General features: G+C 52.2%; 4 protein-coding genes across 4 annotated transcripts in view; 1 reads left to right on the top strand and 3 right to left on the bottom strand.

Moving 5' to 3' along the window:
• Window positions 1-345: 345 nt before the first annotated feature.
• LOC119100840 (ATP-binding cassette sub-family B member 7, mitochondrial-like) lies at window positions 346-14,791 on the bottom strand. The gene is given in 15 exon segments (XM_037223999.1): window positions 346-1,502; window positions 2,295-2,426; window positions 2,945-3,088; window positions 3,457-3,534; window positions 3,536-3,587; window positions 3,931-4,094; window positions 4,405-4,562; window positions 5,106-5,280; window positions 5,599-5,775; window positions 6,205-6,306; window positions 6,682-6,848; window positions 7,631-7,823; window positions 8,230-8,375; window positions 9,537-9,726; window positions 14,775-14,791. Coding segments are annotated over 14 exon segments (1,977 nt in total). The 5' UTR covers window positions 9,616-9,726; window positions 14,775-14,791; the 3' UTR covers window positions 346-1,292.
• Window positions 11,070-12,469, bottom strand: LOC119099843 (SET domain-containing protein 4-like). The gene is made up of 3 exons (XM_037222937.1): window positions 12,065-12,469; window positions 11,610-11,908; window positions 11,070-11,327 (listed from the first exon to the last, which is right to left on the bottom strand). The coding sequence occupies exons 1-3, from the start codon at window positions 12,378-12,380 to the stop codon at window positions 11,070-11,072; spliced, it is 873 nt and encodes a 290-aa protein (XP_037078832.1). The 5' UTR covers window positions 12,381-12,469.
• Window positions 14,792-15,747: 956 nt separating the features above from the next.
• LOC119101551 (14 kDa phosphohistidine phosphatase-like) lies at window positions 15,748-21,115 on the top strand. Its single transcript, XM_037224899.1, is given in 3 exon segments — window positions 15,748-15,877; window positions 20,264-20,601; window positions 20,603-21,115. Coding segments are annotated over 2 exon segments (372 nt in total). The 5' UTR covers window positions 15,748-15,877; window positions 20,264-20,271; the 3' UTR covers window positions 20,645-21,115.
• A 1,362-nt stretch (window positions 21,116-22,477) lies between these two features.
• The window catches only part of LOC119099844 (WD repeat-containing protein 47-like), a 7,484-nt gene continuing 4,164 nt past the window's right edge, over window positions 22,478-25,797 (bottom strand). Inside the window, exon 5 of the mRNA XM_037222938.1 lies at window positions 22,478-22,482. Coding sequence (XP_037078833.1) covers window positions 22,478-22,482 — 5 coding nt within the window. The remainder of the gene's footprint in view (window positions 22,483-25,797) is intronic.

The raw sequence follows: 25,797 nt of genomic DNA on the forward strand, positions 1-25,797 counted from the left end.
ACTGCATATAATGTATCATGTCTGGGCGCACGCGTGCGTGAGGGTCGCGACGTTGCAGTGGCGTAAAACACCGGACCAGAACAACGCGGCTTCCGTCCGGCACTGCGCTTCAACCACGGACACCGCTTCCGCCTGAAAAGCTCCGATGTGTTCGCGTGTTACCCGCTTCTCGAGTATTATCTAAGCTAGCATATATTGGATCTTTGAATGCAGATACGGTTGTGTGTGCTGCTTGTAACTGGGTGTTGCGTTACTTAAATTGACTGAGGCAAAATACACAGTACAGCAGTAGGTCAAGTTGCGCTCGTGCTCAACAGACGGGTTCGGATCAACGACGCACTCAAATCAAACGCGACGTCTTTATTTTCCGTTACCTGACCAGATGCCAACTGTAACCAAACATTGACGCATGCTATTTAAGAACAGCGTCAACGTCACATGTAAAAGGGATCAGCATTCCACCAGAAACACGAAGGGTAAGCTCAACAGCGCTATCACAAATTAACACTCACATGTCCGACGGATAACGGTAATTCGGTCCAGTGTCGGCGCGGTTGATAACAACTGACGGATATATGGCTGTGTAAAAGGCCCCGCACCTTTATCCTAATCACCCGCTCGGATCATCACCGTAAACATCTACTGCAGAGCTACTTGGAAAACTCCAATCAATGTCTCACTTTGCTGCGTTCCGTGAAAAGGTTGATCTCAGCAAGTGACGATGCGGACGGCTTTGTTCAGACTGGGCAGGTGATCTCAGACCCCAGACGAGCTTCCAAAAACGCATACAAACAGATTCCCCGTGCACCGGGAACAAATCTTCTCCGGTGACGGCAGAGAAAAGGGGCGCCCTACGGCTCTCATCCCACACACAAGTCCACTCCACCCGTATACAAGGCTGACGAGACACTTCAAACATCAGTGGCTTTGGCGATGACGATCGGGCATTTCAGTGCACTTCTACTCCAGACCAGGCAGGCCAGCCCACCCTGCAAACAGCGGCACTTGCGTGGTGTGAGTCTTCAAAGATCACAACTCAAGTGGGCCTCCCGACCACCCCGCTTACCAATACTGCTATTGTCTAACATCCGACGAGGTTCCATATTCTACCTGCGCGCCACCTCCGTACCGATACTCCGCGGGCTGGAGCACGCCCCTACGAAGCTTGAGCGCCAATCGAACCCAGACCAACACCTCGTTGCTGCCATGGTACGCCTGCGGCACCAACCGCTGGACGAAGTACCGAGCGCCGAACCCCATACAGACGCCAGCCTGCGGCGACGGTGGCGCCATCACGCCTCGCCGTTATGATACTGCGACTGCCAGAGTCGCGTGTAGAGGCCGCTGGGGTTGCGCAGCAGCTCGGCATGCGTGCCGTGCTCCACCACGCGGCCGCCGCCCAGCACCAGGATCTGGTCGGCGTCCAGCACCGTGGACAGCCGGTGTGCAATGCAGATGGATGTGCGCCCTTTGGTGGCGCGTCGCAGCGCGTCCATGATGTTCTGCGAAAGGCCGGTGCCATGTCACCGCTCTCACGCCTCGTATGCGCTAACGCGTCCGATTCGAACCATTTTCATCCACCACCATTGCCAGCAGCTTGGAATGTAGGATGCTTACTGTTATGAACTGCGCCGCAATGTGTTCTACGCAAGGTGGACTCACCAATAAATTGGTCGTGGAGTTGGTGCGCATGCACAATGAGTCTTTCACTTCGGTATGGATAGCCTGAACTGTATTTCAAAAAATTGGTAAGCATCCAAACGCCGAAAAACGCGGTCCCCAGCGTCCCTAACACTTAAATCAGTTTTGTGCATTACGTACCGCAAGCCCATATTATCTGCAAAATACATGGCCAAAGATGAAGAGTAGTGAAAGCAGCCGAAGGGTCAATGAACTGAATGCCATGAAAATAGGCTGCCCACGCCTGGAATCATGAAGCAGACTAGTCAGACTTCTGATCTCTTTGTTGACTGGTGGATTAAAACTTGGACAATCCGTCCTGCGATGAAAGAAGCAGCCCACCCCACTTGGTTTTTGGGATGATTGAAGTAGAATTGGATAATTAGCTCGCGTCAACCCCATGAAAGGTGGTCGAAGTCCGGTGGAGGTCATGGTAGGAATCAGGGCTTACACAAGCACTGCTTAGCGTGAGCTCTGATCCCGAAAATCCATTCATTCAAAAAGGTACCACTGACTGGTAAAAGATGCATATTTGTGGATCTCGCGACTGCATGTGGCTTGGTAATGAAATGCGAACACAAATGACAAGAAAAGCGCGTGGCACCCTCGCTCACCCCCTCTGTGATGGAGTCCAGTGACGAGGTAGCCTCGTCAAAGATGAGGATGGGCGAGTCCTTGAGGATGGCGCGCGCTATGGCCACCCTCTGCTTCTCGCCGCCGGACAGCTTCAGGCCTCGCTCCCCCACCTGACAAACCGGCAGAGGCGGCGGTCACGCCGAAAAGCACACACTACGCGCAGATCCTTCAATGCTCCCTTTGTGCTACAAACCCGACAGTGCATTTGAGGGTAATGCGATTCGCAAATCAAATGATGGCTAATATCTTGGAATCCGTAACTTTTCACACTGTTTGCGCATTTTCGCATCGCACATAACACAGGCACTGATTGCGCGGAATTCACCAACATTTGTGATCAGCGCTGCGACCGAGGCGTCGTCGTCCCGAATATGGCACCACTCTTGTGCGCGTCGAGTGGGTGGTGTCACCAAGTGTCCAACACGACACGACACAACACAACACAACACAACACAACACAACACACACACACACACACACACACACACACACACACACACACACACACACACACACACACACACACACACACACACACACACGCGCGCGCGCGTGCGCACACGCAAACGCAAACGCACACGCACACATCTGCCCCGGCCTGGGCACGTCACAGAGGCGGCTGCCGTACCTGCGTGTCGTATCCGTTGGGCCAGGTGAGGATGGAGCCGTGCAGGTCGGCCATCTTGGCCGCCTCGTACACGTCCTCGCGGGGCCTGCTCAGATCGCCGTACGCCAGGTTGTGGTAGATGGTGTCGTGGAACAGCACCGAGTCCTGGGCGCCGCACGACCCGACCACGGTCACGGGACGCGGCACCGCTGGTCACGGCGTCTGCCTACGAGCGTCGAAGCTCGCGTGCCGCGTTGGCAACACAAACGCATCCAAAGCGCACAGCCACAGCAGATCGTACCACTTTTGATCCATTGCTGCACGTAACGTAAGTAGTAAGCCAGCAAATTAGTGTGTAAGAAGTGCCGTAATGCAAGTACCAGATAACTGAATCCCGACGTGTCTCTCGCCGCCAGTGGCTGCAACCGCAGGCCGCGCTGTCCCTCGCCGATGCTCAGCTCAACACGGCACGTGACCGGAGCACAGCAGTCCGCCGGCGGAACAGGGGGAAGGGGGGGGGGGGCCTCCCTCACCTGCGGCACGACGGCGATGGCGCGGCGTAACGAGTCCAGATCCACGTCCTGGATGTTCTGGCCAGCGATCGAGATGGCAGCCCGACTGCGGCTCGAAGAACCGGTACAGCAACCGGATAATGGTGGACTTTCTGCGGGCGGACGACGAGTGTCGGACACGAGTAGGGACGGCGAGCGTCGAGCACGAGACGCGGACGGCGAGCGTCGGACACGCACCGCGACGACGAGCGTCAGACACGAGTAGGGACGGCGAGCGTCGAGCACGAGACGCGACGGCGAGCGTCGGACACGAGCTGGGACAGTGAGCGTCGGACACGAGCCGCGCTCCAACCATCTTCACCGTCACGGTCAACATGGCACGGCTCGCCTCCACGCTGTGGCATCAGCAATCGAGTCTATCAACCCTGTCCGCTGAAGGCAACTGCGAAGCTCACACATGCACCAAGTCAGCCAAGAGGGCCGCCGCCTCCTCACCCAGAGCCCGAGCCGCCGACGATGGCCACCTTCTGGCCGGCCGGCACCGTCAGCGACAGGCCGCGCAGGATCGGCTGGTCGGCCAGGTAGCGGAAGCCCACGTCGTCGAAAGTGATGGCGGCCGTCTGGGGGCTGACCTGCAGGGCCGGCGCCTCCACCTTGTTCTGCGGCGGGACGGGGGCCGTCAGATCGGACCGGGCCCCCACGCGGCCGCCGACGGACGCCGTTCAGCCCCGGCGCGCGACAGCCGACGTGCGTTCGGGCTCGCACAGGGCTCCCAGTCTTGGAATCGCGGCAGTGTGTTCAGGGGGCAGCGTCGCGCATCACTAACGCTCGCCTTTTTTCCGTTTGAGCGTGTGTTTATGTGCGTGGGACTGAGCGTCAGACGAACGGGCGCGACGTTCCAGCTGTGGCTGTCATCAGAGGACTATCACCCGCGCTGCGCCCAGCCGGGCGGGCCGCCCGCCGACCGACCTGGACTGCCGGCACCACGCTGAGCAGCGTGAACATGGCCTTCATGTCAATCAGGGCCTGGCGCACTTCGCGGTACACCGAGCCCAGGAAGTTGAGCGGGACGGAGAGCTGAAACAGCAGTCCGTTGACCATCACCAAGTCGCCGACGCTCATCGTCCCTGCAACGACAGCGGACGACGGCGGTCAGGTCAGCGGCGACGACGGCGTACCAGACAGGCCGGCCCGTCATGACTGCCCAGTAACACCCGTCAGCCCGTCATAACTGCCCGGTTACACTCGCCAGCCCGTCATGACAGCCGAGTAACACCCGTCAGCCCGTCATAACAGCCGAGTAACACCCGCCAGCTCGTCATGACACCCGAGTAACACCCGCCAGCCCGTCATAACTGCTCGGTTGCGCCCGCCAGCACGTTATAACAGGCGATTAACATCTGCCAGCCCGCCATAACTGTCCGGTAACACCCGCCAGCCCGCCATAACTGCCCGGTAACACGGGTCAGCACGTCATAACTGCCCGGTAACACCCGCCAGCCTGTCATTGCCCACCAACACATGCGGCAAGCGCAGACTGGGGCGCAGGCAAGAACACCAGGACTCACATCATCACTCTAGTCAACTATCCCCCAGGGTCGCTCGCGCCCGTTCTGCTCCTGTGTCGCCCTGCCGGAGGGGGAGGGGCGGGATCGAGCCCGCTCACCCACCGTTGACGATCTCCCGGCTGGCCAGCACCATGATGGCGGCCAGCGCCGTGCTGAACACGGCGTTCTGCGAGAAGTTGAGCAGCGCCAGAGACGTGGTGGTCTTCAGCGAAGCGTGCTCGTACTTGGCCAGCACGGCGTCGTACTGGTCCGCCTCGTACCGCTCGTTGTTGAAGTACTGCCCGCCGGAAACAGCACGGCCGTATACAGTGCAGTAGGTGCGCAACAAAAGGCAATGAAACGGGAAAGAATATACAGCGCACACAAGGATATACAACGCATACCCACACTCAAGCTTCTTCAGCAACAGAATACATGAAGTGGGCTATATTGTGTCTTTATAGCGCTGAACGCGACACATCGACTATTATGTCCGCCTAGTACCGGAACCGATCGATCGAAGTGTTTGAGGGGCAGTGAAAACCGCTCCCACCTGGCACGAACTAAACGCTGTTAGACTCGTGCCTGGAGGACCTGTGAGCCACTGGCCACGTACCTTAACAGTTTCGTAGTTGATGAGCGAGTCGATGGCCTTGTTTCCGGCCTCGTTGTCGGCCCTGTTCATCTGGACACGGAACTTGGTGCGCCACTGCGTGATGCCCAGCGTGAGGGCCGTGTAGGAGCCGATGCAGCCCATGGTGACGAGCGCGAACGCCGGGCCGCAGCTGTACCACTGCCGGCCCGCGCATCAGGCGGCGTCAGCCGTCGGGCCGCCAGACAAGCTCACGCACGCACGCACGCACGCACGCACGCACGCACGCACGCACGCACGCACGCACGCACGCACGCACGCACGCACGCACGCACGCACGCACGCACACACACACACACACACACACACACACACACACACACACACACACACACACACACACACACACACACACACGCGGCAGCTGTATGCTTCAGTTAGGTGTTCTTGTTTTTGTTGCTGTTCACATGACCGACAATGAGGCCGCTGGATCGTTGACTGCGCGGTACAAAGTCATACACTGGCACAAATCGCTGGTAGCAAATGATGATTCGTTGCCACAATACTTTAATTCCAAGTTGTTCGCGATTTTCAAGCAGGCTTCGAAGATCTACACTCAAAAAGACTCACCAGAATTCCGCTAACCAAGCTGACTTCGAATATCGTGGGGGCGACATTGAATACTAGTGCCGAAAGAACGAAGTTGATGCCACGGCTTCCTCTGTCGATGGCCTGCGGGTGAGACGACAACGTTCAACACGGAAAGGAAATACGACCACGCAATGTCCTCACAGCAAACTGATACCTATCACACAAACGATCTCTGTATCAAGAAGCATGGCGTTGCCCGCGGAGTGGCAACGGCGGTTGATCCTGAGGCGTGCTGAAACATTAACTCAACTGATAACAGCGCGGCACAACCTACCCATCTTTCACAGTTCAAAATGCACACATTACAAAAGACCACAGAACCAGCATCAGACAACAGCACACATTTCCGTCACGCGCTCATCGTCGGCAGGGTCCCTCACCGGCACTCGCGCGTCCCCAGCCGCGCGCTAGGAGCGGGGGCCGGCCGGCACCCCTGCACGCTCAGCCGGCACGCACCTTGGACAGCGCGCCCGTCTGTCGGCTCAGGTGGAAGCCCATGTCGAGCTGGTGCAGGTGCAGGAAGACATTGCGCGCCACCTTGCGGATGGAGCGCTGCGCCACCTTGGCGAACACGGCGTTCCTCAGCTCGTTGAAGCCGGCCGCCCCGGCCCGCGCGATGCCGTCTGAGGGGAGAGGAGCACGCGAATACGGTGATATACATGTATATGGCACAAGCACAGCCCCTCCCCCACACTTGAGACTAAGCCCTCCCTTCCGAAGCTAATGAGATGGGACCCCGTTCGACTTCCTACAGCAGCTGAGAAAAAATAGGAGGTATCGGAATAAGGCAAGTGAATTACAACGTGATGCTTTCATTTCCAACAAACACAAAAACCGAGGCCCAAATACAATAAAACAACATTTAAGCATACCTTCGTGCCATAAACCTAACAAAAAGGTTTTTAAGCCCCTAAATGTTTTTCGGGACTGCATCACTGACATCAAAGGCGTGTGTCAGTCTGTGGAGCACGTATCACGTGACGCGCAGATCGCCAGTCTTGTGAGCTCAGGGGGCAGTGGCCGTCTCTTTTTGGAACAGGGGCAACGCTCAGCATGGAATGACCAGCGGCACACCGGTAACATGGCCTCGAGACACACCCAGACAGGCCTCGCGTGCCTTGGAGCGAAATTGGCATCCTCCACCAACGGCAAACGTATTTGCTAAAAGATTCTTACCGTGCAGAAATAAAAGCTTGCGCAAAGTGAACGCCGCATATATGGTACACCTGACCATGCGCACGTCCCGCACACGTGCCGTACTCCCGTACGTCCGAGCCGCGATTTCCCATCATCCCGACGGAGCACCAGCAAGACCACTCCCGCAACCGACTACACTGCGATCCCAGTCCGCGGGGGAGGGGGGCGCAGCCTACCACCCATCGGCTAGCCCCACTGCCGCTCTCACATCCAAGGACGAGGGCGGTGGCGTAGGTGGCCACGGTGGCCACCGGCTCGACCAGCGCCAGCGTCTGGCCCGTCTGCTCGTTCAGGTAGTCGACCAGCGCCTTGAAGATGAACGGCACCTGGACGTTGACCAGCTTGGCGCCGACCAGGAGGCCGAGGGCGGCCATCACGCGGCGCCGGCTATCGGGCTCGTTCTGCAAAGGCGAGCCGACCGTCACGCGACGACCAGGCGCCGCTCGGCGGGCGTGCAGCCGCGGACGCTTCTCACTTGGTTGATATCGTTCAGGACGCGTAAAATATAATTAATATAAACTAAAATATGTCTATCAACCCCCACATAGCATTCCACCATGTGGACGACTAATAATTAGCGTGGAAGTATCTGTCACCGTGTTAATGAGAAGAACTTACCAGCAGCTTTTGAGTCCTACGCACACTGGAAGCATGCTAAATACGAAATAGCCAATCCATAACATGAGCAATATAATTTTATGGCTGGGTGTCAGCTAGTCACATGGGTATTGATGGAATACAGCGATCGTCCGCTGCAGTCTGGTGGTCGCGGCGTGTGAGCTGCATGCCTCCAGCCACGTCCAGTACCTTTGGCCATACGTAGCTCAGCATGGTCTTGACCATGTGTGTGGAGGTGACCTCGGGTCCCTGCAGGCCGCCCAGGCTCTCGCGGGACAGGCTGGAGGCGCCCGGGTGGAAGCAGCCCCGCACCACCACCCTGCTGGCCAGCAGACCTGCGGCAGCAGCAGCAGCCACGGTCCAAGCCGGCTCAATCCAGGCCGAATGCGGCGCAGTCGCGACGTGCAATACGTGGGCCGCGTGGCCGGAGTTAAAGCAAACACGGGCACCAATCAGCCGCAACGGACAAATACGCCAGCTCTAGGTAGACTGTAAGTTACCGGACGATGTACGTTACACAATGTGTCGAATTAGGAATGAGTAGGACACAAAACTAACGGAGATAATCCTTAGACCATCTACGCTGTGCAGGAACTGACATATTCATAACATTGGATGCAATGTGCACACAGTGAAAGCAGCAGATGCCAAGTGTTCATGTTTGATACGCCGAGCCGAGTTCTCACTTTGCCAAGCTATCTTCCAAATCAGCTCATAAAGCACATAATATCATCAGCCGCCCAAAGCTACTCAAACGCAGCCCACTGCCAATCCCCATCCGTGTTATGCCTCGGCCACGTCATCACCACCCATCATTTCGGAACACTTCACTGGCCCCCTCCTCGTCCCAGCGGGACCTCAGAGCGCGTGGCCGGGCGTCTTACGTCGTCGGCTGGGGCGCTGCCCGCCCGCCAGACTCGGCACGCCGGCCGTGGTCGCCAGCGCCGCCGCTGCAAGCAGTGGCCGCATCGTCAGCGGAGCGGTCCGGGACGCTCGTGGGCGCCCGGTGCTGCACCGCGCCCTCAGCGGAGCGGTCCGGGACGCTCGTGGGCGTCCGGCGCTGAACAGGGCCGGCGCGCGGGTTCTAGACATCGCGAGGCCGGGGCGGACCAACACAGCGAGGAGGGGTGAGCGGGTGAGACGCTGACCGGCATGCCACAGCGCGAGGGAAAGGCGTAGCATGTAGTGCATGGACAGGGGCACACATCGTGAGTGCGGGTCTGCCGCCGAGCGCAAGCAAGCAACCGAAGGATGTCTGATCTGGTCTTGACGTCAGGCCACTGCGAGGAAGGAGTGCCAGCAGTGGGCCATTACGCACAACACACAAAGCGAGGTTCATAGATACATAGTAGGTCATAAGCGGGCGGAGCTAACGGCGATGAGGCGGCGCCGTGGAAGCCCCATCAGCCGGCTGAGCTAGGCCGTCCACCAAGCAGCAGGAGGGCGCTGTGGCGCGGGGTGGGCGGCGGCGACACGGCCGCGTCCCCCCGGCTGACCTGTCGCCGGTGGTGGCGGTGACGTCAGCAGCAGGCGGGCCGCCGGGCCGCCGCGCCGGGCCAGCCGCCAGGCCAGCATGGCGGTGCCGCCTCGGCCGGCGCGCCCGTCACAGCCGCGCCGTCAGACCACACCCGCAGAGAGCTGAACGGCACGGCCCGCGCGGCACGTCAGGTTGTCGCCAGCTGACCTCTGCAACAGACGGGTGGCCGCGTCAGATCACGTGACGCTGGAAACAGCCGAGCCGAGGTCGCACGCGCGTGGGCCGCCTCATCACGCTGGGCTGTTCTGGGAAATGTTGCCGGTGTCTCAAGCGGGTGGTGATCACAGAGTACATTTACATGGTGTCCGATTGCAAAAGAAAGCCAAGGAACCAACCCCGTGTCCAACAAAAGAAATCTTAACATCCCGTGCCCACGTTTGTCCGCGAAGAATGGCATATAATTCCAATACATTCATCTCACGGATCCATCAAACTACAAAGCTCGACAGAGTTCAGCTGTTGCTTGTTCGCGAAACTTTGACCATTGACGAAACCAAGCAGAACATTCGACCATGTTTTGTCATCACAATTGCTTTACTGCGTCCGATGCCTCCGAACACATTCTGTACGTTTACAATACCAGTAATTGTTTCGACGAACATGGCACGAAGCTGTCTGGACGGCCTGTTTCAGTTCAACACTTGTACTGGATACGCCGTTACAGAGATGCAACGATGGAAGCTCTTTTCAGCTAGTTTCATCAATTGCTGGAATATTGTAACGGATGTTACCGTTTTAACACCGACATCCACATTGCCTGGTACTGTTTGGATACCTAATGCACCGTATTCCTTCCGGGGAAAAGCTGGATGGGAGGAAAACGTGCTGCCATATTTGACAAGTTTTGCAATTAATAATAGACAATGCTTTAGTAGCATGTATTTGTTCCCTGTCCTTTTTAAGCAAGGGTATATATGGTCACATCACATCTAGTATTCCTATGCTTCAACACTCAGTTGCATATTCGTGTCCGTTTTCAAAACAGCCAACGTTTCTCAGTTCCCACAACGCTGAAGCATCCCGGCCTGGACATGGCAACGCATGACATGAATCCGACCAACACACAGCTGACATGTGCTTAAATCCTATGAAGGATCCACGAACCCAAGAGTAAATCCAGGATCGCATAGGGTACAATGTACATGGGATCCTGGGATCGTTCTGGGACTCCAGGCCCATGTCTGCACACAGTGACAAAAACTGTTAAATCATTTAGAGTAGCTTGGAAGACCATATTGCATAGTGACATGGCTTCTCACATCTGCTGTCCAATGTTGAGCTCATTCCCATATCTCCATTCGTCTACTCGACCACGATACGATTCTTCATAAATCACGCGCATGATTTGCTTCCTTTCCGATGAGCTTGTCGATTCTCACAGCCAACTTCTATCACCATCATCTGCCTCGACTTGCCCAGAGCTCGCCTCACTACCTTCAAAGCTGTCATCCCCGACTACGCAGTCTTCCGACGGTTGTCACTCCCCGACTGTTCAGTCTTCACGCGGTTGATCGGCGGCCAGTTCATCAGCGGAGAGCTCCGCCGCAGCACACTGGTCCTCGTCACTCTCCGGCTCGTCCGCCTGCAGACGGACCGTCTCGCCCAGCCGGGTGCCATACGTCGTCCACTGGCGGCCGTCGCGCGACGTCGCGCAGTCCAGCACCCACACATGACACGCCAGCACGCGGCGCCACTCGTCCAGCAGGGCGGTGCAGGCGCGCAGCGCGTCGCTCGGCGCCGGCTGCGCGCGCTGCGCCGCGCCGCACGCATCCACCGTGCGCAACAGGCGCGCGAGCAGCGCGGCCAGCGCGCGCCGCGCCGCGGCCGCCGCCGTCAGCTCGTCGGGCGCCAGCCGCCACACTTCGCGCCACCTGCCGGCGGCCAGCTCCGACTCGGACAGCGAGACGAGAAAGAGGCGCACGGCCAGGCCCCAGGAGGCGCCCGACCGACCGACCGACAGCTCGGTGGGCAGACCGGCCCGCTCGGTCGCGGCGCGCGCCGCCGCCGGCAGCGGCAGCCAGTTGGCCGGCACCGGAACCGCGTCCCGCTCGTTGTCCGGGACCACGAAGCCGTACTCGAGCAGCAGGCGCAGGCTGTCGTGCGGCCCGTAGTTGATGAAGACCTGTGAGCGCGCCGCGAACGCGTCCTCAGTGACCAGCTCGTAGCAGCCGCCGGGGGAGAGGCGACAGCGCATGGTCGCGTCCGGCGCGTGGTTGAAGAGGTCGAGGAACGGCGCCAGCGCGCACGTGTCCTCGACGATCGCTGGCTGCGAGCGCTCCGGCTCTAAGAACACGGCGCGCGTGTTGACCGTGAACCAGGCGTGCCGGAAGTCTCGCGGATCGGGTCGCCAGTCGGCCAGCGGCGGCGCCGTCGCCTGACGGAGGAGGCGGCGCGCGCGCGCCAGCTGGCGCCGCAGCAGCGCACGCTGTCGGAGCGCGGCCGTCAGGAGCACGCGCGGCAGCAGGCGGCGCGACAGCTCGTGCCCGCGACAGAAGGCGGGCGTGGTGTAGGCGGCCGGCAGCGAGTCCAGGTAGGGCCGCCAGGCGGAGTCGGCGCCGCGCCGCCGCTCCAGCAGCAGGAACAGCGTGAGCGTCAGCTGACCGGAGAGCGGCGGCCGGGCGGCGCGCAGCAGCGGCCCCAGCTCGGACGCCAGCGCCGTGGCCGAGGTGATGAGCATGCGGCGCGGCACAGAGACGAGCGTGGCGCCGGGCCGGACCGCCGAGCGCGCCATCAGACCGCGGCCGGTGGCAGGGAACAGTGTCGGGACCAGCGAGCGCGCGCCCTCCCACTCATGGTGGGCCATCCACCGGGTCAGCCCCACCAGCTCTTTCGCCACGCTAATCGGCCTCTGCGGACAAGCAGCACGCCTTCTACGGCGCAGTCTTTTTGTTCTTCCCATAGTCTGAGCGATCTGAAATGTGTTGTTCGGTCTGACAAGGCGACGAAACACTCAAACTCAGGCATGCTCTGCAACGTGCGCGGTATCCAGAACAGACCATCGCCGTATTTGTTATACCTAAAAAGCACAGAATATAAGGCATCAGTGGCTAAGGCATCAGTGGCATCGGGACCTCATGATGTGCAGCATCAGTGGGTTGTGTTTGGGTCTGTTCATGACAATAGCAAAACTGGAAAACCTTATTGAGGGGTGACCCAACAATAGCAGAATATTGAGACTGGTCTTGAACTGGCTGACTGAAGTTCGTGCCAATTCCTGTGTTGTGGGCTATGCCAGCACCCACTGTGCAAAGGCTAAAGAACTGGCCTGATGTGCATGGTTGGGTGCATCAATAAAGAAGGACCATGTTGGCATAGGCAGTGCCGCCCTCAGATTTTAGGTCTTTCAAATAGGACATGTCTGCAGATAGTTTGGAAAAGCCCCTGGCTGATGGTTACCAAGATCATAATAGATACTATGACCCTGGTAGCCAACTTGATGGCTTAAGTTCCCATTGTTTTGCTAACAGAGAAGGGTGTTTGTCAGTGTATGGCACACAAGAAACTGATGACAAACCCTGATAGCAAGGCAGCAATTAACAACCATGGTAGGTTTTCCTTTGCAAAGTACTGCAGTAGTCTGTAGGTAGTGGCATTTACTGATTTGTATAAAACTGACCTGTATTATTATTTTAGCTGTGTAGTTAATTGTATAATTGACTGGTCAACAGTATAAAATTGGCCTTTAGTTGGGAGTACCATAAATGCAGTGCTGTATATAGACAAAGAGGATTAAAGCCTGGAGGATTTAAAGCCTAAAGCCTTGAGGATTTTGTAGTCATATGACCCATGGTCTAAGAAAAGATCACACATTCATTTTGCATTTAGAGTGTACATTACCACAGTTTTGTGGTGATGTTTTGACCTCACAAGCATGTGTGGCTCTGCCAAGTTACCAAGCATGGCGGACACAGTAAAACAAAAACTTCATTTTTTCAAAGAACTTGTTATGATAGGGTGGATGTGCAGCATATGTTATCACACCATTTCTTGTATCATGCAGGCAACTGCTGACCTCATTCCAACACTTGCAGTTAGTAGACATTGTGCACAAGGTAGAAACCTGCCAAAAGGTTTTTCAACTTGAAAAATCCAGATCAGGCAGTTTTTTTATTTTTTATGGAAACTGTTTGAATACCAATAGGTCATCAAACAGAACCTGCTCCATCCCAAAATAACAGTTAATTTCTTAACATACTCTTTCACAGATACAAAGATAACTTGGTTAGTGGGAAAACTACAAAGAGGTCTTAACATAATTTCTAAAAAGAATCATCACCAGCTCATGGCTTGCATTACAATATGCATCTTTGGTTGAAAGATCATAAATTCATACTACAACTGATAGAGTGGCATGAACTAAACCAGTAGATATCAAGACCAGTATGCAAAAAATACAAACCCACATACTGCACTGGACATCCATATAACATTTGTGTGCTGAACTAGGTACACATTTGCACAAAACTCAGGAAAAGCAAGATTGGAATTAAATTCAAGACTTTTTGTTGTAAATTTCTGAGGTGAATTTTTCTTTTACATTGCCTTTGCAGGCATTACAATTTATTGGGCCATTACTACTAAAGTATAAATATATTGATATGTGATGAAAGAGGTGAGGGCAGTGCACTAAACTAAGATGCTCACATTTATGGTGTGCATGCCTTTGAACTGTTGGGGGTAATGATGCTACTACATCCAACATGTTGCTGTTACCACCAACAAAATGTCCAAGAGTAACATTCACATATGCACCCTAGTATCAGGCAACTAGCATGAGCCTCATCAGTGTATCAAAAAATCTGTGATCACCCCTAGCTTGAGAGTTCTATGCAAATAGAAAAAACTTCTTCAGATATCCTTCCATACACACAAGCTCGTCACTTTCAAGATTATGTATAATTCCTGACCTATTCACATTGAACCACAGAACTAATACCACCTTAAGACAATCCACAAAATTCAACTTCCTAGTGAAGTGTATGCTTAGACTCACATATGGGTTTGGCTGTTGGGCTAAGTTTAAACATTGTTCTATGTTCATGGCATAGCTAGTCACGGAAGTTGTTTTGGTCGAAGGGAATGACGTGGTTGTGGCTCGGTACTATTCTAACCGCGGGATTTCCATCGAACTTACAGCGCTCGTATAAAAAGTAAGTGACAGAACACAGCGACTCACGTACAGCTGTACTACAAGTACCTTAAATACTGCCGCTCACCGCCTCAACCGCATGCACCCAGCACCCACCAAAGCTGTTCTATGGCTTGGTACCCACTATGTGTCACTATGCATACAGGGGAAAAACCGGAAAAACGGCGACCAGGAACGCCGCAAGTGCGCCACCCACAGAAGAGCTGTCAGCTGTTCTAAAGTAACGCTCTCAGCTGCTTCCAATATATGACGCCAGAGTTAGTTCCCCACACATTAAATGCTGTAAGTAGAGTAGAAGATGTAAATTTGAGACACTGACCTCAACAAACCATCAAAGCGTAGGCAAATAGAACCAGTCATGTTATGTCAAAATTTGCAATACGTGGAAATCTTGGATACCGAATGGCCCATTAATGTTAAACATGGTCTTGCAAACCATAGCGTATCTATCTACAGGAAATTGTTAAGGGATTCATAGTTCTTCTGATTTTGTGTTGCATACCCAGCTCAAGCTTGGCTCAAGCTCCTCCTCTGTTGACTGCCTCAAGTGTGGATTCAAGGGCCAACCAGGTCATGTCCTCTCCAAAAAAAGACCAATGCTGGACAAAATGTGTCATATTTCTGTCTTTTGAGCATTGTAAACAATGCACGTGAGCCGATTGTGGCATCATCTTAACCGTTCCAGGATGAAAAAGTGAGAAGGTAAGGAAAAGGTAATAACAGAAAGCTAGAAAGTTCAAAAATTATTAGACGGCTAGAAGAAAAAACTTGCAAACGTCTTAAAGCTAGGATATATCTCTGGAATCTGATCTTCCAAAGTCGTCGTTTTGCACTTGTCCACTGCTTGTAATGCAGTTTACGCATTAGTACCGTATTCTTTGTAGCCTGTCATTGTCAGTTTTGTTAATCAACATTTACCTGACGTCAGTAAATGGAGGCAGCTGGCAAAGTCCAGCAACAGCTGACTGACTGAGTCGCCGCTCATAGCACTACTTACTAAATATTATCGATGATGCGTTGACATTGTAGCATTACGTACCACGGTCGTTGCTGTGAGCGTGGTTGGTTTGCGCCGGCCGGCTAATAACGGCGTGGGTTGGGCGTGGAAAGAAAGGCTGACAATATTTTGAAGTCAGTTTTAAGACTTGCAGGTATTCCATTTTGTTATTTTTGTTCGTTGTTGTAAAATGCAACTTTTGATGAGCTCATTTAGGGAGATAGTCGGGCGGGGCCCTGTCGATGGATGTAGGACACTTCTTAGAGTCTCAGGTAGGGATGCAATACTTTTGGAAGCACTTCTTAGGCTTGATAGCAAACAATGTTCTAAGGGGGCAGCCAGCACTCCACATGTGCCCGATGTGGGGTCTTGCACTGAGCCTTTATATTCAGAAGCTATAATGCCCCTCAATGAGTCTTGGGTGCCTATTTTTCAGAGTGTAAAGTGATGTTGCTTTTAAACTCCCTATGCAAAGGTGAAACTTTTCAAAATTTCATCTGGTTCCACCCACTCATTCCATTGAGTATAATGTGCATTGGTGATTTAATTCCTACTTGCAGTTACTGCTTGGTTTGTGGTTGCATTAACCCCATTTGGTTGCAGCCTTAGATCTGTCTGATTGATTATATGATGCATGATAGAAAGCAGCATATATTTTACTTATTTTATAGCACAATAATAAGAATATGCACTTAATATGTGACTTTCAGAAGGGTTGACATACTAATGGCTCAAAATTGAAATTTTCCAGTTTTTCAGTTCAGGTTGTAGGATAAGAAAGTTTAAAGAATTCTGGTGGTTCTGGACAGGCACACCAAATTTTAGTGATGTTTTTATGTACATATGTCACCACCTGAGGGGAAAACAGTTGGGGCAGATGCACAGAAACACATGCTGGCATTCTTGTCAAATCCAAAAAACTAAATTCTCATTTCATACATATCCTTTGCCATTTTTCCATGTCCCATCACCTTAACTTTTGGTTTATGTTTGTGTTGAGTGCACATTCTATGCAAAAGTTATCTGCACTTGCCCAGACATAGACATCCATGCACTCCATTCAGCCATCAAAAGCTCAGTTGTCTTTAAAAGCACTGATGTGATGTTCAACATGCAATTGTATTGGAAGGTCCAGTGAACAAAGTTTTATGTTAGTAAGGCCATTAGATTCATGTTTTTGCATTATGAGTTTGGAGTTCTCCTGCTGAGATGTACAACTACTCAATTTGTATATGACATGAGGCACTGGTCAAATAATGTCATTAAGCACACATTTGTTATGATGTTGATAATATCATTGAACCATTGCCTCCTGGTACAATAAAGGTACATTGTTGTCAGCATAAAAATGCCAAACTCAAAATGGAAACAAAACTGCCATTGCATAGGGAAAGAAGGGCTTGCCTGATCTGGTTCTCATGCATGGGATTAAGTATCCCATGTCAGGCAAATGTCATGCAGTGTTTGTGCATCAGTGGGGAAGATGCCTTAACTTCTAGGGTTGGAGCCTATTGCTCATCAGCAAGTTAATTTCCATGATAAAGTGTGAACATGAAGTCATGCAGCTAATGGGCCAAGGACAAACATGGGGTATCTTGAACATACCATGCATGAGAGTGCTTCCTATTTTGAATGTTGCTATCCCCATAACACAAAGTCATGTTGTATCACCTGAAGGGGGAAAGAAATAGAATCTGAGTGTTAAGTGGTGTGCTTTCAGGAATTTAAATTCAAACTTGCATGTGGAACTAGGGGTCTAAAACAGGATCCAGTTCTGGTGTATTGGCTGAGTCCAGGAGGAATGCTTGCATTCCATATACTGAAATGTGAATGTCATCAGGATGCTGTACCACAGACCACATGTGCGTTTTCCTGGCTAGGAACGTGGCTCCAAATGGCTGCAAACTTTTTATGTGCAAGGGTAAAAGCCAGAGGTATCTTCAAGCTTAGAAAATTTGATGCCAAAGCCAAAGTCCTCAGTTCAAAATTGCATGACCAAGGCCAAACCCATCATTTTGAAATCATGGGAAAAAAGCCAAAACAAATCTAGTGTACAGGATTGCTTCAAATTAATGAAATAAGACAACTTTAATTGCTTTAAATCAAAACAACTTATTTACTCTTTAAACTGTTTGGGATAACAAATTCCTCCAGCACTTTGCGAGCTGACCCAGACGAGGTGTTAGCAGTACGGATAAACTTCTTTCGGATTATCGTTCTCCTCTTCTATGACAGAATGTGCGCAACGTTTCGGACGGCAAGTTGTCCATCCGTCATCAGATGTCGTTTGTTTGTGGAAATGGCTGGCTGAAATTGTTGGCTCTCATTGTGTTTTCTCTTTTTTGCCATTGGTGGCTTTGTTGGCGCGACAGCCTCGAAAAGTGGTGCGATATGTCATGATAGGGCGGGCAGTGCGGACTGTAGACAAAAAAAAGAACCATGACAAGGCCAAAATGGTACTTCAAGGGTCACGTGAAACCAAAGCTAGGGCCATGATACGAAATCTGACGCACTTCGGCCACGGTCGTGTTTGCGTGGGCTGAAAACCTCAGCTGCTGCAGCATTAGCGTACTAGTTCAGGAATTACTGGTACATTCACACGCATCTGGTCACGATGCCTTTCTTCGTAGAAACCGTCGCTCAGTTGGACGGCTAGCGAATTACCGGGCAGACCCACAAACGCGTAAGATTCCACATCAGTGGTGTAGTATACCAGTCATACCGTGGGATATGGTGTGGGTAAATAAAACACTGTCTAGAAGTGTCCCTGGAGAAGAATGACTTGCGAAAGTTCCATTCGATTTGGTAAGAATCGGTCACCTTGCGCACTGACATCACTGTGGCGCCCTTCGCTGAAGTCGATATCCCAACACCTTCATCATTGGGGCTTTACGACGCACTTAGCTGCTTAGCCTATGTCGCGTCGCCTGCCTCTCACCCTGGCAGGAAGGGCGGGCATCGCGAGGAATTGAACCCCGCATCTCTGGTCGCTCAGACGCGCAGTGGTGAACTGAGACGCGTTTAACACTGCACTATTGGCGCGTACGTATCCTTATACCACCGAGCTGATTGGAAGCAAAGTATCATGAGTTAAATGCGCGTGGTCAATAGGAGAGATTGCAACCGAACAAAGGAACAATTAACAGCGGTCGATGAAGGCGAAATCGTATGGTGCGAGGTGAAAGACGTGCGTACATTTGATTGAGATCAACAACAATATCCTACGCCATACCCAAGGTGCAGAGTAATTCACATGCTACCGCGTGGCGATCAGCTTCCGGACTCCCACCAGTCGCCTGGTGCGAGCATTAGCCACCAGGAGTCGATCGTGCGAGTCGATCGCCGACACCTGCTGACCGTCTGCCTGGCTGGTGATGCGGTCTGGTGCACTCTGGTGTCATTGCAAACGCATCGGCATGAACAACAGTGTCAAGATGCACCATTCCAGAGGTAGCACCAGGCTGTACAAGTATCGTGGACCGTCACATGCTCAATTTGCAAAGATGGCGGCACACGCTGACGCCCAGCCCGAGGGTTCATCCGTTCCGGATTGTCATCCAGGCATCTGACCTCCGGCCGTCTCTGAGGGGTGTGACTTCTGCGGGTCACAACTGATGGCCCGTTGCTGTTTCGAACCACCTAAACCGTTAACCCAACAACAGGTCGGATTATCTGAACTTGGCCGAACCGAGGCTTCCGGTCGTCCTCGGGACCGTTTTAACGCTCTTGATGTCTGGAGCGCCTTATCATTGAAAAGCAGCCCAACTTTTTGTAGTATATGATGTCCGGCCCCTCGAGGCCCATCTCGCCATTGTTCGAGGCTCATTGTTACAGCCTTATTCCCTTGAAACGTGCATTACGTTAATAAGCCAGTGATACGGGCCTCGTGTCGTACACCGAGTCGGACAATAGCTTATTGTTCATTTACCGACCGTACCTGAAGGCGGTGCCTGGTCCAGCCGGCCAGCCACAGCACGCGACTCGGTGACCATTCGACGGAAAAATACTCCTGATGCCTATCATTAGCGTATCGTTTTGCCCCGCCTGTTGCAACCCGTGTAATTGGAACTTACAAGCACCAAACACATGGATAGTTCATTTGCTGCTGTTTCCGTCTCAGTCAGCTTAGTGGCTGGGGAGTGTGTCTTTGACTGTGCAGTATGCCACGTTTGGGGCACCGGCAACAAGAGGTCGTGGCTTTATTGTATGTCTGTTATCAGTGACTTGACCTCAGCTGTCACCATGCGGTGTGCAATGATCGGGGTGCTGTCTGCAAATGAGGTCGTAGCTTTAGCGCATGCATCTAAATCTACCGACAATTTAGCATTGCTTTGCTCATCGTTTGCAAACATGACGTTTGTTATAGGAAGGCTGTTTATACTAAGTAAACCATGCACGATACATATGGGATTTGGCAGCACCACAGCAGTTTGTCAGTAGTTGTGAAAGCAAATGAGGGAGGGCGTCCTGCAGAATGCTGTCGGGAGGTCCAAATCTCACCCGTCATATGACCAACAGAGAGTCAATGCTGTCTTTTCAGGTTCCGCGATGACGTCATCGGGCCTCGCGGATGTGCCACCCGTGGAAATCGACCCCAGTGGCAGGTTCAAGTATGTGCTGGCCAAGGTGTACACTTCCGAGAACGCCGGTGACGACGACTTTCAGTATTTTGTGCGCGGCTTTCAGTGGGGCGCCTTCCACGCGGACATATTTGAGAAGCTGGAGGCGCAGATCGCGGGCCTGGGCCTGAGCTGCGAGTGTGTGGGCGGCGGCCGGATCGTCCACCAGCCGGACCAGCGGAAGCTCGAGGTGTTCGGCTACTCGCAGGGGTACGGCCGGGCGGACCACGCCATCACCGCGGGCCTGTTGAGGAAAAAGGTATCCGGGATACGAGGTCACCACCTCTGATGAAGGATATTAAGTAGGCTTCGTGTGTGGACGTGGAGGTGGACATGGATCCTGGCACCCAGAGGGCGCCAAATGGGCGTTGGGCCCAGTTGTTCTCTTCCATTATCCATGCTTATTGTGTGATCTTTGCCAGCTTAATCGTGCTCTTCCATTATTGAGACGCAGCTTTTGTCAAGAGCACATGACTATGTTAGCGTGTTGGTAACGCTCCCTGCGCTAAAAGGATTTAGGCATCGTTGAACTACGCTCTTGTTGGGATTTTGTTGGAAGGGAGGTATTTCTGGCTCCTGATGTGATATGCCGCCCACCTAATCTCTTACCTTTAAAACGGCGTGAAATGGAGAACGTGTCGCGGAATGTTTCCACATCTTGTCCTCACTCCACGCGTGTTTCATCACGCGGTATCCGTCGTTTCAAGTTGACATGAACGAGCTCCTGCGGAATGTCCGGCAATGTGAGCCCGAATACATACTTGTTGAAAGAGCTCTGATTGTATTACTTCCCAGCAAGGCGCTTGATTGGGCTGAGGCGGGATAGGAGAAGCGAGGACGGCATTGCCATCGCGTGTTTCTCACCAGGGAGGTGGACATTTCCCCTTCCCAATGCACCACTTAGAAACTTAAACTCCTCCGTCAGCTTATGACACGTGGTGAAGCTCTCGGCGCAGACCAAACAGGACCTCCTCGGGTAGCAGCAGACCCACGTCAGCCTCGCATCTCGAACCTACTTCGTTAAAAATGGTCCTCCTCGTTCCCATGACCACACTGAAATTGGTCCCACTCGCGACAACTCCAAATTCGTGAAAAGAACAATGCGGTGTCATTTGCATAAGGTCACGTGGTGACGATGTGTTGAGTTCGGGGCCGGGTCAATTGTTGATGTCAGTGGCGATGGCAAGATTGTGTGAAAACGAGGGCCATGTTGACGGCAGCGATGGACGCAACACGATGTTGGCGGCGACGACGATGAAGACGACACGGGGTTGATGACGGTGACAAAGGAGTTAATTTGAAGGACGGTGACGACGACTACGATAGCATGCTCTCGAATGCGACAAAACGAAGGTGATGTTGATGACGATGCCACAATATTTAATTATCTCAGCGTGAGATCGATGCCAACGGTGATTTCGACAAAGACGACACGCCATTGATAGCAACGACCACGCGATGGGGACAACGACGGCAACGATGACACAATGTTTGACGACATCATGCTTGTGGCGGACAACACGATGCTGATAGAGATGATGACAAGGTGATGACGATGGCAAGATGATGATCAAGTCAAAGAGACAATGTTGATTATTTCGACGACCACGACGACCACGCGGTGTTCGTGATAAGGTCAACACGACGATGATGGTGACGAAAACGACGACACGGCGTTGATGACGAGGACAACCAGGACACGATGCTGATTGCCACAGCGGCCGAGACGAAGCTGTGTCAATAACGACTAAGACGACACCGGTATGTTGACGCAGATGATGACGATGACAATGCTGATATTACGTGGACGACGACGATAAAATGACGATAACGATTTTGATGACCTGGTAGATGACAACGATAGCATGATGATTACACGAAGACCCAGCCGGAACAACATCCAAGATCTCGGTTTCAGCGGGAAATGGAAACCAGATATCAACATTTGAATTCAAGCACATGTCTGCTGAGGACCAGAATTAAAAATAAATACATATCAGGTTGGTATTAGGCGCCAACGCTGTACCTCGCCTCCCAACGTGGGCACCTCTGTTGCCGGCGACCGCCCCAGCCAATCAATGGCTGGAGAAGGAATCTTCATAGCGGTGAATTGAGACCGGCGGGACGTTCATAGCTTACACTAGAGAGCCACAGGGGGTGTTCGGTCATGAAGGTGCGAAGGCTCACTAGCGCTCAGGCCGATCGACGAACGGGCGTGGGCGGACCGGGTTGCAGGGTTCAGGAATGCGAGGTTGCGAACCCCGTTGGGCCCACGGGTGCATCCGAGTGTACCCAAGAGACATTCCCTTTCTTGTCACACGCCGAATTCCGACGACCCCTGCCTGAAACCGATTGGACTAGTATTTTACTTTTGTCCCAACTGGCTTCATCCCCGTTCGCTAATTTCGTTTGTCTTTTGATTTGCTTTCTGACGTCACCATTATTCTCGTTGACTTTTATTCCGTCTGACATTTTTGTCCTTCCAGTTGAATTTGGACTTTTTCCGGTTGACTCCTGTTAACTTTTGGGCCTCCAAATTCCCAATTTTCTTTAGATTCGGGTTTCATCTCTGTTAAAAGGAGTGCCCATATTTGAAGATATTGAAGCAAGCATCAGATATGAAGACAGAAGCTCACTTATAACTGTTGGTATACTTTAAGGTGGAGAAGACTGTTCTAGACAACAAAATGTCATAATTTGTTAAACATACTTCTAAATACGTCACTGCTTGATTGCATCACGAAACGTTGGACGTAGTGAAGCGACGAGACATTGTTCCAAGCTGTTGAGCGTCTGAGCAGAAAGCGAGCCTTATCCACATCTGTTCGAACATGCTACAAATGAAATGCCCGTCGTGGCAATGCCATGCACAACGCAGGTTGATGAGAGCAGCGATGCTAGTTGAGTTGGCTCCCCCAGTGGCCACTCGATTATGTTTGCCTACGCATACTCTGTGCTCAATGAGCTCACCCACGCGGCGGCGTAGCCAGTCTTAGTAAGGGTAGTATCTCCCATCCCCCCCCCCCCCCAATAGATTTCGAGGAGCACGATCTTCTTCGCCTGAGGTGGTGACATTTGGGTTTGGGAGCGCTTCGACCGTAGCGGTCATTTGGCGCCCGTTTCCTTAGTGTTCTTTTTCAATATTTACCTTCTTGAACTGGAATAGAAGCTACTATGCACTAAAGATACAATGCAGTCTGTACCTCTAAGTTGATAAACTGAAGAAGGCAGGTATCAGATGATTGTGTGGAAAAAAGCAACCTATACATCTTTCATCCGTCTCTTTCTAAGTCGACAGCACTCAGGGGCTGCGCCGGAAGTCTTTGAGGGATGCCCGTGAACTTAACGATTTACTCAGCGATTTATTCAGCGACGAGTTCCGATCTCTCTGAAAAGGGATCTTAAGATGAATTATCACATGAAAACATCAAAATGACCTTTATTTTACAATATCATGTGACCTTGAGGTCAAAAACCGGGTCAAAGGCCGGGGAACTCGATATCACCAACAAATTACCGGCCGATTTCCAAACTACAAACATCAAAACATTCAGGAGCGCAAGAGCTAGCGTCCGTCAAGAAGTCCTGACCTCTCAAGGCCACCTGTCAAGGTCGAACGTTGGCTCAAAGGACGGAGAACTCAATATCATCCCAAAATTACCGGCCAATTGTCACCTTAAAAACGTTAGAATATTTTACACAAAAAGAGCTAGTGTTCGTAAATAGAATCCAGAGCTCTCAAGGTAACCCTCCAAGGTCAAGCGTGGACCCAAAGGGTGGGGGACTCCATGCCACCCAAAAATTAACGGCTAAGTTTAAACTGACAAACATCAGAATGCTCACCACAGAAGAAGAAAAAAACTAGCGCCCGCCAAAAAGTCATGACTTCTAAAGGTCACCCTTCAAGGTCAAACGCGGGCTCAACGGACGGAGACTAGCTAACTGCTAAATCGACTGACTGACGCTAGTTCTTTCTGTGCTGGATGTTCTGATGTTTGCAAGCTTAAAATGGGCCGGCATTTTTCGGTGATACTGGGTTCCTCATTCCTTGAGCCCGCGCCTGACCTTGAAGGATGACTTTGACACGCTAGAACTTTGTTGATGAACGCTTGTCCTTTCTGTAGTGAATGTCCTGGTTCTGGAGGCTTGAAAACAGCCCGTGATTTTGGGACGATATGGAATTCGAGCTTGAGAGGTCAAAACTTTTGGACCGACGCTGGTTGTTTCTGTGGTGAATATTCTGATGCTTGCGAGTTTGAAATCCGCCGGTATTTTTTGGGTGCTGTGGAGTTCCCCGTCCTGTGAGCTCAAGTCTGACCTTGAAGGATGACCTTGAGAGGTCAGGACGTTTTGACAGACGCTAGCTCTTGTTCTTGTGAATATTTTGATGTTTTTAAGTTTAAAATCAGCAGGTAATTTTTGGGTGGTATTGAGTTTTCCGTCATTTGACCTCGCGTCTGGCCTTGAACGGTCGCCTTGAAACGTCAGGACTTTTTGAAGGACGTTAGTTCTTTCTGTGTTGAATATTTCGATGTGTGGAAGCTTTAGATTAGCTGGTACCTTTTGAATGATATGGAGTTCCCCGTCCTTTGAGCCTGAGTTTGAAGGTGAAGGATGACCTTGAGAGGTCAGGACGTTTTGACAGACTCTAACTCTTGAGGTTATGAGCATTTGGATGTTTTTAAACACAAATTTGGTCGGTAAGCTTTGGGCGATACTGAGTTCCTCGTCCTTTGAGTCCCCGTTTGACCCTGAATTGTCACGTTGGAAGGTCAGGACTTTTTGACGGACAAGAATATAGTGAATATCTTTAAAATACTGAATGTTTTCACCGCCATCAAGATTCGGCTTGACCCTTTGAGATATGTCGCTTTGATCCGGCTAGCACTTCGATTTTTTCCTTTGGATGATTTATGAATTTGACCCAGGCTGCTCTGAGCTGACCTCTAGGTCAATCAAAACGTTATTTCTTATGGCTGGGGAATTTCGTTCCTGCAGGCACACCTACTGAAATCAACTCAGGAGCACATTGTAAAAGAGAGGCAGGAAGCATTGTTTTTGTTGGCTACTGGTAGACCAATTCTTGACGGTGACCTGACCTGACCAGATCTTTTTGGGGGAACAAAGATAGCCGGAATGGATTAACCACAGTCTCAATGCTCACGCTGTGCCCTCAATATTCCTTTTTACACATTCCCATATTTTTTACTGCTCTATCAGAACTACTTTTTTGCCTTTTGTGACGTTTTGTAACCTCACATTTGACCTGACATAAAAAATGTGTTGTGCATTCTTATTGATTTTACAAGACCTTCACAACGGTATCTCTGTTTTTCTCGTCCGATGTCTGGAAGTTGGAGATTCCAGGGGGAAAGTCACTTCTCCCGGCCGGGTGCGGTTGTCTCTGACTCCCGGTCTGGCGCAAAATTAACAATGGCTGGCAGATGAGGCGAGA

Source organism: Pollicipes pollicipes, unplaced genomic scaffold (assembly GCF_011947565.3).
Source record: "Pollicipes pollicipes isolate AB1234 unplaced genomic scaffold, Ppol_2.1 Scaffold_4881;HRSCAF=5763_pilon_pilon_pilon, whole genome shotgun sequence".
NCBI classification, from domain to species: Eukaryota; Metazoa; Arthropoda; class Thecostraca; order Pollicipedomorpha; family Pollicipedidae; genus Pollicipes; species Pollicipes pollicipes.